Below are 14,144 nucleotides of genomic sequence, written 5' to 3'. Positions count from 1 at the left end.
TATATATATATTTTATAAATATTTTAAGTTGTTTTGCTCATCAAGGCTGAATTTATTTTATTAAAAATGCAGTAAAAATATAATTTCAATTTAAACTGTTTTATATTTTAATATATTTTAAGATGCAATTTATTCCTGTGATCAAAGCTGAATTTTCAGCATCATTATTCCAGTCTTCAGTGTCACAAGGTCCTTCAGAAATCAATTGCACAATGACAATTTTTCAAATAATTGATTTGTTTTTTCTTAAAAATTGGATACAAGGAGACATGTACAAGCAAAATTATTTAATTTATTTGAATATAAAAAGTATGCTAGGTTTTTAAATATTTCTGCTTTTATTTATTTAACAATTATGGAGAAATGTATGTTCTAAACATTGGATATTTTGTAACCAAAATGATATTAATAACCATAACAAATAGGTTCTTCGTAATATGGGACTTTTACACTGGGACTCTTATTTTGAAATGTTTATTACTTCCAGCTGCTCCTTCAAACATGATGGAGAATAAAATATGCACTCTTACAATCATCTAAAACATATTACAGTACAAACACCATAAAGTAAACAGTGTCATAATTCATCAACAGTAGATCATAAGTGTGTTCTCTGAAACCTCTAGCCTGTAGAACGTGCAACAGCGTTGCATTTTCACTTTGAAATGTGCAGCACTCATAATTATTTAATAAATCCATGCCTTTTGAAGTTTAATAATCAAAAACAGCCGTATTGCGATTCCTGCTTTTCATCACCGTATTTAAGACCTCTTAAAGTTAAAATAAAATTAAGACTTCTGTTATATCAGGGGTGTCCAAACTCTGTCCTGGAGGGCCACTGCCCTGCAGAGTTTAGCTCCAATTTGCTTCAAAACGCCTGTCTGGAAGTTTCTGGTATGCCTAGTAAGACCTTGATTAGCTGGTTCAGGCGTGTTTAATTTGGGTTGGAGCTGAACTCTGCAGGACAGTGGCCCTCCAGGAACAGAATTGGACACCCCTGTGATGTATCATTTAAGATATAATGTATATTTTGAATTTAATTAATGTCCATTTGATTGTTCTTTGTAATAAGTAGCTTAAACTTTTGCCCTCTGTGTTTTAGTGTGCAGGCCATCTTCCCTACGCCAGACCCTGCCGCCCTGAAGGACCGCCGTATGGAGAACCTGGTGGCGTACGCACGAAAAGTGGAAGGGGATATGTACGAGTCTGCCAACAGCAGGGTGAGCACAAACCACAGTCAAGCTTACACTTCAACCTTAAGGCCAATAAAGTGTGTAAAGTGAAATTCTTCAGTGCCGATTATGTTGATTTTAATAATGTAAGTCTGTGTGTGTTGTATAGGACGAGTACTATCACTTTCTGGCGGAGAAGATCTATAAGATCCAGAAAGAACTGGAGGAGAAGAGAAGGTCTCGATTACAGAAGCAGATTATTAACCAGACACCCATGACTGCAGCGGGACAACAGCCACCGGCCCTCAACCAGCCTAATGTCATGGGACCTCGGCCACAGAGTGAGTCCTGTAACCCTAAATCTCTCATTATGCTGTACTGTCACCAAATATTGGATGGGACCTTTTTATCAGCTTGTTTTCTTTCAATTAGCAGTTTTTATATTTCTTTTTGGAACTGATTGATTTGAGCTTATAGAGTGCAACAGTTCCTGCCGACTTTTTCCGGTTCCAGAAGTATTTTTTCCATTAATTTCTTCCATAGGGATTTCAGAAAAGTCTTCATTACAGCATTATAAGCGATGAACCAAGTCAACCAGCTATGCAGTGAATCATAACATTACAAACTTTGATTTGAAGCGAAAGAGAATTTGAAAATCTGACAAAAATACAAAGGTATAAGTGTACTTTAGTGATGGAAAGAGCTACAATGCGACAAAGAATTGAGAACATCATCAAATTAAAAACAATGGAGAAATATAAAACTTATAATTTAAAAATGTTGATTTATATAAAACAGTATATTTTAAGTTTATTGCAAAATATGCACATATATTCAAATATTATGTATGAGAGCGTTGGTAGACCAACACGATTACGTCATTCGCAGTGATTCATGGGAGTGGGCGGAGCTAACTACATTTTGGTGCATTTCGTATTGTTTCGACTCTATGATATGATTAACAATTTACAATAAGGTTCCATTAGTCAGGGTTCGTTAACTAATTAATTAACCTAACAGTGAGCAGTACATTAGTTGCAGTACTTATTCATCTTTGTTAACATTAGTTGTTAAAAAATGACTGTTCTTTGTTAGTTCATGTTAGTTCAGGTTCATTAACTAATGTTATCTGATAAAACTTTTGATTTTAATAATGTATCAATAAATATTAAGATTACATTAACTAAAATTAATAAATACTTGTGAAATATTTTTCATTGTTAGTTCATGTTAACTAATGTAGTTAACTAATGTTAACAAATGAAACTTTTTAGGAAACACTAAATGTTACCTAATTTTCTGTACAGCATCATGAGTAATGTTGTTTTTCACCACAAATTCTGCTGTAAAGTTGATTTAATACAGACTGACGGCTTCAACAGAAGCAAATCGATTAACAGCCTTGTAGCTCACAGTAAGGCTGTCTTTAAAGGTTTATAAGTTATTGTTTAAAATCAATTTCTCTGGAAAAATTGAATGGAGTTTTTATTTCCTGAACCGACTGTTGGACTCTATTGATCGGAGCTTATGCGCCTCCGTGTTTGAGTGACACAAGTTCACTCAAGCTTGTTCACCTCAAGAAAACTAAGGTGCATAAGCTCAGATTAATGAGGCCTATGATCAATAACTTCCAAAGTTAAAAAAGTACAAATAATTATTTGGGAAGTCATTATACCCCATGTGATCAAAGTCATTAGGTTTTAGTCCAATATGATGACATTAATTAGTATTGTCAGGAGAAAAAAAAACTCTTTGGGTCAAAATAACCTGAACACAACATGAAGTTAAAAACACACACAAAACACTCATTTTGTCTCACCCCTCTCTTCAGATGGACCCGTGCCTATGCCTAATGTGCCAAATCAGATCATCAATCGCATGCAGGTGTCTCAAGGTACTTGCCAGTCCCCTCGCCGCAAATCACGTCTGGGAAACACATTTGTTTTCTCAACTCTAAACAAAAATTTCTGTGTAATCAATCTTGTGTGATGTATTTTCTATTCCATTCAGTGAATCCATTCAGTGCAATGCCCAATGTGCCGATGTCTCAGGCTCCCATGGCAGCACGTGCCGCTTCTCCGATAAACCATCAACAGATCAACATGAACCAAGTCCCTACGGTCAGTCTCCATTTCTTGTTTCTCATTCCTTCTTTAATCAGTTCATTTTTATTTATATGTCACAAACAAAATGCAGTTCAAAGTATTTTAAAGGCTAGAACAAGCAATTGACACTAGGATCAAAATAACGAATTAAAAATAAGACCCAAAAATAGATTATAACACTAACATTAAAAGTATAAAATGGAAAATCAGTGATGATAAAATGATTAAAACTTTTGATATTTTCTGCACATCTTCCAGAAGGTTTTTCCAAAAGTGTGTTGTTTCTACTGACTGGACACACATCTCATTGTATCTTTCTCCTTTTTTTACAGATGAATATGTCTCCAACGCGAATGCCCCCAACACAAGGCATGCTGGGAGCTCACGGTGGAAACATGGTGTCACAGACGGCTAACCAGACGCCGTTCATGGCTCAACCGCAGTTCCCTGCCAACACCAATGCCATGAACGCTAACATGGGTCAGCCCAACGCGCAGGCGGCTGTTTCGCAGGTGCGCGCATGCACTTACGTTCCTAAAGTAATCTCATTTTGCATGACGACGTCCCCTCTAAACATGTTTTGTCCCTGCTTGTGTGCGTGCGATCTCTCCTTCCCCAGCAGCAGCCGAACGCTAACCTCCCCCTGAATGCACTTGGCCCCTTGGGCCCCTCACTAGGCTGCCCCGCGCCCCCTCAGGCTCCACTCCGCGCCACGCCACCCCCCAACGCCACCGCCAGCACCACTAACCTGCCAGCAGCACTGCAGCCCAGTCAGGCCTCCACACCCACCCCTGCCCCTGCTCAGGGCACCCCACCTCACATGCAGCCCCAGACGGAGCTGCCCCTCACTGCTCAGCAGCACCCTGGAACACCGGTGAGACCCCGCAGATCCATCTTCCAGCCACTGTTCCAAAACCTAGTGAGCTGCCCAAGCAGCATCCTGACCCAAATGAAACCTTTTAACCTACTCATTCATGATGGACAGCAATCTTTGAGCACCACACAAATTGCACCTCATTAGAAACTAGGGCTACATGATTTTGGGAAAACAATCAATATTTTTTTTTTCTTTTTTTTGATTTAAATGGCAATTTAAAATGTGTTTTGTTTCGGAGAGGCCAGGTTTGTAATGCTTGTTTGTAGAGCTGCACAATTTGGCAAAAAAAGTGATTATATATCAATATAAAATATATTAATATATTATTAATTATAATAATAATTGTTAATAAATTAAATATTAAAACAAAAGTAATATTACTATAGTGATATTTTAAAAAATTTACTAAATATATTTACAAATATAATTTTTTAATTTTATTTTACCGTATAACTGTAGAATTATATTATTTAGGACTTTCTTAAAGGTGCCCTCGAATGAAAAATTGAATTTATCTTGGCATTGTTAAATAACAAGAGTTCAGTACATGGAAATGACATACAGTGAGTCTCAAACTCCATTGTTTCCTCCTTTTTATATAAATCTCATTTGTTTAAAAGACCTCCGAAGAACAGGCGAATCTCAACATAACACCGACTGTTACGTAACAGTCTGGGTGTACGCCCCCAATATTTGCATATGCCAGCCCACGTTTCCAACATTATAAAAGGCATTAGACAAGGGCAGCCAGTATTAACGTCTGGATCTGTGGACAAACAACCAAATCATCAGGCTAGGTAAGCAAGCAAGAACAATAGTGAAAAATGGCAGATGGAGCAATAATAACTGACATGATCCATGATATCATGATATTTTTAGTGATATTTGTAAACTGTCTTTCTAAATGTTTCGTTAGCATGTTGCTAATGTACTGTTAAATGTGGTTAAAGTTACCATCGGTTATTACTGTATTCACGGAGACAAGAGAGCCGTCGCTATTTTCATTTTTAAACACTTGCAGCCTGTATAATGCATAAACACAACTTCATTCTTTATAAATCTCTCCAACAGAGTAGTATTAGCCGTTAGCCACAGAGCACTATCAAACTCATTCAAAATCAGAAGTAAACAATATAACAGTATACAATACTCACATAATCCGACGCATGCATGCCGCATGCATGACGAACACTTTGTAAATATCCATTTTGAGGGTTATATTAGCTGTGTAAACTTTAAGGCGCTGTTCAAGGCAAGCGCGAGCTCTCTGGGCGTGGACCACGGGATTTAAAGGGGCTGCAGCATAAAATCAGCGCGTTTATAATGATGCCCCAAAATAGGCAGTTAAAAAAATTTATTAAAAAAAATCTGGGGTATTTTGATCTGAAACTTCACAGACACATTCAGGGGACACCTTAGACTTATATTACATCTTTTAAAAACATAATCTAGGGCACCTTTAATATCTTCATTTTCAAAGCCATCAAGCTTTTATTTTGGTGGAGAACCGCAGGGAACCCTCAAAGCTTCTCTTTTGTTGAAGAAAACTGGTTTATTTAAGCTGCGTTTCCACCGAAATTACCCGGAAAAATTTGTGCCAGGAACTTTTTTCCCTCAGACCTGTAGCTGTCTGTGTTTCCATCACGGCCTGAAGTATTATGAATATAAGGCAAATTAGTCCGATGACATAGGACTGTGTGACTTTCCAGTTCCTGCTGGATTTCGTCCTCGGCATATAAGTTTAAAAAAAGCCTGAACCTCGTCGTCGGTCCATCGGTCGTATTTTTTAAACTCCATTGTTGATTCGAATAGCAAACAACTCACACTGCACGCACTGCAACACTTTTAAAAACGGTGGTTGAAATAAAATGCTGCTTGGAGTCAACCAGTCAAAATGCTGTGTGAACTCAACCAATCAGCATGTTCAACACCCAAGTCCCACCCCCAAAAGTTCCTGAACTTTGAAAAAGTACTGCCTCATGAGCAGGGACTTTCTGAGGAGGAAATTTTTACCCGGAACTTAATTTAGACCCTGGTCCCTGCAGTCTAAATATACCCCAAAGTCCCTAGAAAGTTCCTGTGGTGGAAACTCTGCTTTAGCTTCACATTACAAGTTTGGGAAGATGATGGGTAGTTTTTGTGTTCCCAAATGCACGTTATAAGCAACCAGAAGACACTGAAAATACGATGAGCTTGTCATGAGCCCCTTACGTGTTAATGAACACTTTGCCTCGTTTAACTCTGACACATTTAAGCACATTTATTTAATTAAATAGCAGCCATTGTGATTTGATAAAACTGAAATCACAATATGGCTTAGTAAGCTTATTTCAGTTGATCATGCAGCCCTACAAGAAACACACAGGAGACTCAAATCACAACTGATTCCAGAAGTATTTGAAATCAGCATGTTGCTAAGCTAATAGCACAATGCTCTAACAAGTATAGAATGCACACACTTTTTTTTTTGTCAATTTATAGCACTCTTTGGTCACATTTTTCAGTAAGCTTATTGCAATGCATTCTGGGATACATGAACTGCTGCATGACTTTGGCCTGGTTCATGAAAGCCGACTGTGGTTTCGCCTCACGTTGCCTGCATCTAGGCCAAAATTTGCTTTTGAACACTGCAAAGATTACAACCAATGGCCAACTAGCACGTACATTCTGTGCCTGCGTGATACGAAATAACTCAGCAGGTGGCACTAGTTGTTATTTGTAATTCGTTTTATTCCTTATTCAAAAAGGGAAACTGGAATAGCTAGGACTTTAAATATACAAACTATACATAAAGCCGATCTGGTTTACCTCTTGACTTCGTTGTTTGCTTGCTTCGTAACTTCTGTTTTTCACTAAACCAGTCAGAACAGCCAGTCAGAGTGATCACTGTAACCGACAGGCTTCACTACAGATTCAACATGCACAGTTGGCCAAAAAGCTGCCGACAGCTGTCTGACTAGTGCTGATGATGCAGAACATGTTGCAAAAACTATTCCGACAGACACTCGACAGCCTAGCTTGCTGTGTAACGGCCTTTATTGTGTGCTAACATTTGTAGTTAATCAGCGAATTTTTGCGGCCCCAGTCATTTTAATAGTTATTCATGAAAACAAGATGGCAAAAGATTTTCCCATGCAAATTTCACAACGGGTTCAAGTTGTTCACACAGATTCGCCATGTAGACCAACAGAAAGCTGCTTCAAGCATCACTGCACTATTTACAATTGACCATGGGCCTTTTTGCCCTTGAAATTTTGCTACCTTTATGGAAAAAGGTGCTTTGACCTCAGTAGGTCACTCACTAGGTTTTGGAACATGGTATTGTTATCAAACTAAACAGTGCCAACTGCCAAATATATGAATAATTTTTCAGTTTTAAGACAGTAAAATGGATACTCTCTCTTTCAGAGTGGTGAAAACCGTGTTCCCACCCCAGCATCAGCAGCCAGTGCCGAGGTGCACTCCCAGCATGCCGTGCCTGACGCGCCACCCAGTAACACTAAAACAGAAGAACAGGAATACGACATAAGCGTCAAAACAGAGCCCAAGATGGAGGTGTGTATATTATATATATATATATATATATATATATATATATATATATATATATAATATATAGTATATTCAGATTTCTGAAGGATCATGTGACACTGAAGACTGAAGTAATGGTGTTAAAAAAATATAATAAAAAAAGAAAAAAATTCTCAATATTTCCATTTTTGCTGTATTTGTTTTTTGTCAAATAAGTACAGCCTTGATGAGCATAAGAAACTCTTTCAAAAAACCCATACTTGGCGTTGAATGTGTCAGATTCTGATGATTGTTCTGGCCTCTGTTAGACGGAGGATGACACAGGCTCCCTATTGGTAAAAAAGGAGGAGCAAGAGGGGTTGGAGACCAAGCAGGAGCCAATGGAGACAGAAGACAAGAAGATGGACATGAAGACCGAGACCAAAGAGGAGGATGAAAGCAGAACAAACGGCACAACGTCCTCTTCACCGTCCCAGTCTCGCAGGAAAAGTATGAACCAATATTTCTGTTTTCGTGTATGTTCTTGGAAGAAAACTTGGAGTTCAGTGCTTACTGATGTAGAGAATAACTCCCAAATAGGTCCTCATTAAACTTTTGTCTGTCCCTGTCTTTTGTGTTTCCTGCTCTCTCTTCTCAGTCTTTAAGCCAGAGGAGTTGCGGCAGGCATTGATGCCCACTCTGGAGTCTCTGTACAGACAGGATCCGGAGTCTCTACCCTTCCGACAGCCTGTGGACCCAATACTTCTTGGCATCCCTGTGAGTCTCACATACACACTTACATCATTGTAAAATTATGGAAATTACTGGAAAATATATTTAATACCAAAGTGTAAAAACTAGATTTTTGACTGAACTATGAAGGTGTTTTCTTTCCTGCTTTAAGGACTACTTCGATATCGTGAAGAACCCCATAGACTTGTCCACAATCAAACGCAAACTGGACACGGGTCAGTATCAGGAGCCTTGGCAGTACGTAGACGACGTGTGGCTGATGTTCAACAACGCGTGGCTGTACAACAGAAAGACGTCGCGCGTGTACAAGTACTGCTCCAAACTGGCTGAGGTGTTCGAGCAGGAGATCGACCCGGTCATGCAGGGCCTCGGTTACTGCTGCGGTAGGAAGGTGAGATGATCGCTGATTTTCAGTTCAGATTCTCTTGTCATATTAATTCCACAAAGATAATAACAACAGTGATGAGTATTAATAATGTGCAAATAAATGTTTTATTGAATACTGAACTGACATCAGCTGAGCAATAACACTGTTGTCTTGTTAGAGCCGCTTTACAGCAGAATTGAACTCTGTTTGCATGATTGATTCTGTTATTTTCCTGTTTATCACTGTAAATCTGCTATGAAACAGTCTGTATTGTATAAAGTGCTATATAAATAAAGGTGACTTTGCTTGATTTTTTTTTTTTTTTTTTTTTTTTTTTTTTAATAAATGGTACAGTTATATTGCTCCACTATTTTTTTTATTATTAATATTATTATTATTAATAATAATAAATGTGCTAATAAATATATGTAATGTGTGTATATTATTGTATAATAAATGTTTATACAGTAATATCTCTCCACCAAAGTAAAAATAATGTGTGAAAAAATGTATATGAAATATATTGTTTAATAAATGGTTGCTGTATAATAAAAAGTAGATTCAAAAAATGGTTATAAAATACCTTTACACAAAATAATGTGTAAGTAAATGTGTATTAAATATATAATTGTTTAATAAATGGTTACTCAATAATATTGTTTCATAATAACAACAGCAACAATAATAATAGTAATAATAACAATGTGAAAATAAATGTATATTAAATATATAATTGCATAATATGGTTATACAATAATATTGCACCACAATAATAATAATAATGTGCAGGCAAATGTATTAGATATTCTTGTATAAATTGCATAATAAATGGTTATACAATATATCTTCACAAAAGTAATACATTTGTATTAAATATATTATCATATATTAAATGATACAACAATCTCTCCACAAAGATTATAATAATAATAATAATAATGAGTAATAATTTGAAAAAATATTATTGAACAATAACTGCAAAAATGTCAAAAGGCAAAATATTTGGATTTATAGAAGTATAAAAATCAAGTGAATATCTAACACATCCCATTTTTGACATACCTTGTTTTTTTAAGCATGTTATTCACATTACACGTTATGCAGTTGTCATTTTTTTTGTTTATTATTTATTAATTAATTCTTTTTCGCCAACCTACTTTGGTTCATTTTTTTGTGGTGCAAGTAATATTAATACAACGGTAATGCCATTATTGTCATATTTTCGCTACTGCTGTTGAAGAACCTCCAGTATTTTGATATTAGCTATTCGACTGACTCCTGGTCATTATTACACAAACTTGACATGAACAGCGTTGTCCAGTCATGTTTCTAAACTCTCCTTCTCTTTCCTCCCACAGTACGAGTTTTCTCCTCAGACGCTGTGCTGTTACGGCAAGCAACTGTGTACGATACCCCGAGATGGCACTTACTACAGTTATCAGAACAGGTGAGATGACACACTTCTTTGAGGTAACATTCATGTAGTCAACAGCCATGGGAAACGTTTAAGAGGACACTCGCGTTGAAGCAGACATGCTCCCTGTCATGTGGTGTGGTTTGGTTTTAGTTGTGTGTGTGTGGTTTGGCACGGAGCAATAGCTGCATTTGAGATTCGGGCAGATCAGACACTGGCATTAAACCTCTCTGTGTGGATATATGTACGCTGGCATAGTTTAATCTCAGGCCTGTTCATGTGTTTGCTAAACATCAGACTGCATACTCGCTCTCAACCCCCTCCCCCTTTTCTCTTTCTTCAAGGTTTCTCAGCTTGAAGTCTCCAGCCAGTCCTAATTTATTGGCAGTTGTAATATTTGCACTGGCACATTTATTAGTTTTTTTTTTTTTTTTTTTGAAGTGAATTACTCATAACAGGCTCCCTTGTGCCCCCTGCAGCATAGAGCATGTCACTGCAGCACCTCTAAATAAGCTGATTGGCAAACAGACACAGCCGCTCTCGCTCGCTTATGCACTCACAATTTGGTCTCTTTTCTATGTCAGCATTTGGCAGAATTTCTCCTTATTCTTAGTTATAAACATCCTGGAAATAACGTTTCTCTTTTAACTCTTGGAAGCATTCACGTTCCATTTGATATTCTATCCATGTTAATAAATAAATAAATCACTCTTGTGTGTGCTTGTGCACCTCCATGTAATTCCTGAAGTGATTCATGACTCAACTTGTGTTTATTGTGACTGTATAGGTATCATTTCTGTGAAAAGTGCTTCAATGAGATTCAGGGTGACAGCGTGACGCTTGGAGATGATCCTGCTCAGCCACAGACGTAAGTGATTGTTCGCAAAGATGTTATGGATTATTGAATCACTTGAGTTCAAAATAATACAGAATTATTCCATTTCATAATATACTTAAACCTTTAGAATATGTTTTAAATGTTCAACAAATCTGATATTTGATCTTCTTTGTATGCAGCATGATCTCTAAAGACCAGTTTGAAAGGAAGAAGAATGACACGTTAGATCCTGAGCCGTAAGTAAATGCTAAACTTTGTTTCCCAGAATTCTACGTGGCAGCAATCGATGCACTATCAAGTAGCACATGCTCTAATAGTATGGCCATGTACAGTTGTCTGCTCTGGGCTCGTTACACCACATGGTTTCTGCTGAGTGGCGCCCCCTGCTGTAACCAACATAGGGCATACAGACACTCCCACCACACAAACATAAGTGTCAGTATCAGTATTATCCTAAAGTTGTCCAAGTCCACACCTCCTACAAAGGCGCAGTTGCATTGGCCTGCTTGCAAATGCGTAAGAACTGGAGGAAAAGTAGCTGAATGATGTGTTTCATCTTAACGACCTGCACTTGCAGTTAGTGACTACACATTCAGACAAGTAAAACCTGCCAGTATACAGAACTTGAGAACATGTTATATCTCCCATTAATCAATTTTCCTCTTCTCAGGTTTGTTGAATGTAAAGATTGTGGGCGGAAGATGCATCAGATATGTGTCCTGCATTATGATGTTATCTGGCCCTCTGGGTGAGTTTGAAAGCACCTCAGAGCAAACAGTGTTGCTTTGATATCGATTCTGGACACGATGCGGGAAATCGACACTAATGAACGTTTCTCTCTGCAGTTTCATCTGTGATAACTGTTTGAAAAAGAGTGGAAAGTCGAGAAAAGAGAACAAGTTTTCTGCAAAAAGTAAGTAACGTCTGTTCATGTGATGCATTAATGTTAAATGAATGGTTCACCCCATGAAAAATTAAAAAATTCTGTCATCAATTACTCACCATTGTGTCGTTCCAAACCATAAGGCCTTCTTTCATCTTTGAAGCACAGATATAGATATTTTTAATGAAACCTGAGAGATTACTATCCCTCCTTTCAAAGTCCATGCAACCAAAACTTTGACGATTTAAAACGTTTATAAAGACATTGTAAAAGTAATCCAAATTAATTGAGTTTTCTGAGGATGAAATTTTTCAGGTATCATTAAAAACTATCCCTTTAAAATTTGTTTTTGTGCTAAATGTTGCCATCTTTGATTCAGGGTTGCAGACAACGCGGTTAGGCACGTACATAGAGGATCGGGTGAACAAGTACTTGAAGAGACAGAATCATCCGGAAGCTGGAGAGGTGTTTGTGCGAGTTGTAGCCAGTTCAGACAAAACGGTGGAGGTCAAACCTGGCATGAAGGCCAGGTAAACTTAACCTTTGCTTACCTTTTATTTTCCTGTTAGCCAATCTCATAATATGGTGTTTTAGCCTTCAAGATGACCTTTCAGAGGGCAAGTTTGGAAGCCTAACCAAAAAATTAGCTGTTCTGGTTGCTGTGTGTATATGCCATGTTGTGTAAAGAAAAAAAATCTTGTGAAACGCTTATTTGCCTGATCAAAGTTTCACCTATTTCAATATTGGTTCATTAATCAAAATCTTGATGCTGTAGTGACGTGTTAATGTTTGCTCTTTGAAAAGTTAAAGGTGGTTTTATCCCCTGCTTCGTTTCAGGTTTGTAGACACAGGAGAGATGAGCGAAAGCTTCCCCTACAGAACCAAAGCACTTTTCGCCTTTGAGGAGATAGACGGAGTGGACGTGTGTTTCTTCGGCATGCACGTTCAAGAGTACAGCTCTGATTGCCCTTTCCCTAACACCAGGTAAACTCTTACCTGAGTTCTTTAGTAAAAAAACAGATGCTTACAGTGATGCTTATCGTGCTCAGCATGCAGTGAAGTTAATAGTCTCTCTTTGTCTTCTTTTTTTTTTTTTTATCTACCTAGACGGGTATACATATCGTACCTTGATAGTATTCACTTCTTCAGACCTCGCATGCTGAGAACAGCAGTCTATCATGAAATTCTCATTGGCTATTTGGAATACGTCAAGAAGCTTGGGTAGGTTTCAGCATAAGCTTTTTCCTTAAATCCCAGCAAATACAGTTGCCATTCATGCCCTGAACTATGAACATTTCCACTCTAGATACGTTACAGCGCACATCTGGGCATGTCCGCCTAGTGAAGGTGATGACTATATCTTCCACTGTCACCCTGCCGACCAGAAAATCCCAAAACCCAAGCGCTTACAAGAGTGGTACCGCAAAATGCTGGACAAGGCCTTTGCTGAGCGGATACTGCACGACTACAAGGTAGAGCAGAGACCATATGATCTTTTAAAAACTATAATAAATCTTTTTCTATTTTACAAATCAGTATATGATTGTGTTTATGCCATCAAGTATCGGAGTGTATAAATAAGTATAAATAAAAGGTGTTTTTATTTGATAGGACATCTTTAAGCAAGCCACAGAGGACCGTTTGACAAGTGCAAACGAACTTCCATATTTTGAGGGTGATTTTTGGCCCAATGTGCTGGAGGAGAGCATCAAGGAGTTGGAACAAGAGGAAGAGGAGAGGAAAAAAGAAGAAAACACGGCTGCTTGTGAAACTCCGGAGGTGAATGAGAGAAGCCTTTTTTTATATACATATTTTGAAGTTATTCCTGTTGTTTTATAAACCCGAAACATTCTATTTAGACATTCTGACATTTTCATCCTTTCTAACAGGGCACGCCAGGGGACAGTAAGAATGCGAAGAAGAAGAACAATAAGAAGACGAATAAGAATAAAAGCAGTGTGAGCCGAGCTAATAAAAAGAAACCTGGGATGCCGAATGTAGCCAATGACCTTTCTCAGAAACTCTATGCCACAATGGAGAAACACAAAGAGGTCTACTATATGTTCTTCATCTGATTGTTAACCTGCTCTCTGAGGCATTGCATAATTCATGTGCTTTGTTTAACTTCAAGTTCTTCACTGTTTTGAATGTCAGCTTTTGATATGCATGTAAGCCAAATGTTTTTCTTAGGAATAACTTGAAGAAACCTCTTACCTGTTCCTACC

At 37.7% G+C, this 14,144-nt stretch overlaps 1 protein-coding gene across 4 annotated transcripts in view; it reads left to right on the top strand.

Moving 5' to 3' along the window:
- Positions 1-14,144, top strand: part of crebbpa (CREB binding protein a) — a 50,456-nt gene that overhangs the window by 32,352 nt on the left and 3,960 nt on the right. For 2 of the 4 annotated variants that reach the window (XM_048182844.1, XM_048182841.1), the window contains 21 exons: positions 1,103-1,220; positions 1,342-1,513; positions 3,004-3,066; positions 3,183-3,292; positions 3,610-3,789; positions 3,897-4,151; positions 7,563-7,709; positions 7,994-8,174; positions 8,323-8,441; positions 8,569-8,808; positions 10,143-10,231; positions 10,986-11,066; positions 11,216-11,272; positions 11,707-11,784; positions 11,882-11,949; positions 12,299-12,449; positions 12,757-12,903; positions 13,027-13,140; positions 13,226-13,391; positions 13,531-13,698; positions 13,809-13,970. In XM_048182844.1, the coding sequence (XP_048038801.1) occupies positions 1,103-1,220; positions 1,342-1,513; positions 3,004-3,066; positions 3,183-3,292; positions 3,610-3,789; positions 3,897-4,151; positions 7,563-7,709; positions 7,994-8,174; positions 8,323-8,441; positions 8,569-8,808; positions 10,143-10,231; positions 10,986-11,066; positions 11,216-11,272; positions 11,707-11,784; positions 11,882-11,949; positions 12,299-12,449; positions 12,757-12,903; positions 13,027-13,140; positions 13,226-13,391; positions 13,531-13,698; positions 13,809-13,970 (2,866 nt within the window). The remainder of the gene's footprint in view (positions 1-1,102; positions 1,221-1,341; positions 1,514-3,003; positions 3,067-3,182; positions 3,293-3,609; positions 3,790-3,896; positions 4,152-7,562; positions 7,710-7,993; positions 8,175-8,322; positions 8,442-8,568; positions 8,809-10,142; positions 10,232-10,985; positions 11,067-11,215; positions 11,273-11,706; positions 11,785-11,881; positions 11,950-12,298; positions 12,450-12,756; positions 12,904-13,026; positions 13,141-13,225; positions 13,392-13,530; positions 13,699-13,808; positions 13,971-14,144) is intronic. The other 2 variants (XM_048182842.1, XM_048182843.1) reach the window with 2 other exon arrangements.

The sequence above is a fragment of the Megalobrama amblycephala genome, linkage group LG2, assembly GCF_018812025.1.
Source record: "Megalobrama amblycephala isolate DHTTF-2021 linkage group LG2, ASM1881202v1, whole genome shotgun sequence".
In the NCBI taxonomy this organism is placed as follows: Eukaryota; Metazoa; Chordata; class Actinopteri; order Cypriniformes; family Xenocyprididae; genus Megalobrama; species Megalobrama amblycephala.
Note: the sequence above shows the minus strand (reverse complement) of the source record. Positions and strands in the feature narration are given on the sequence as shown.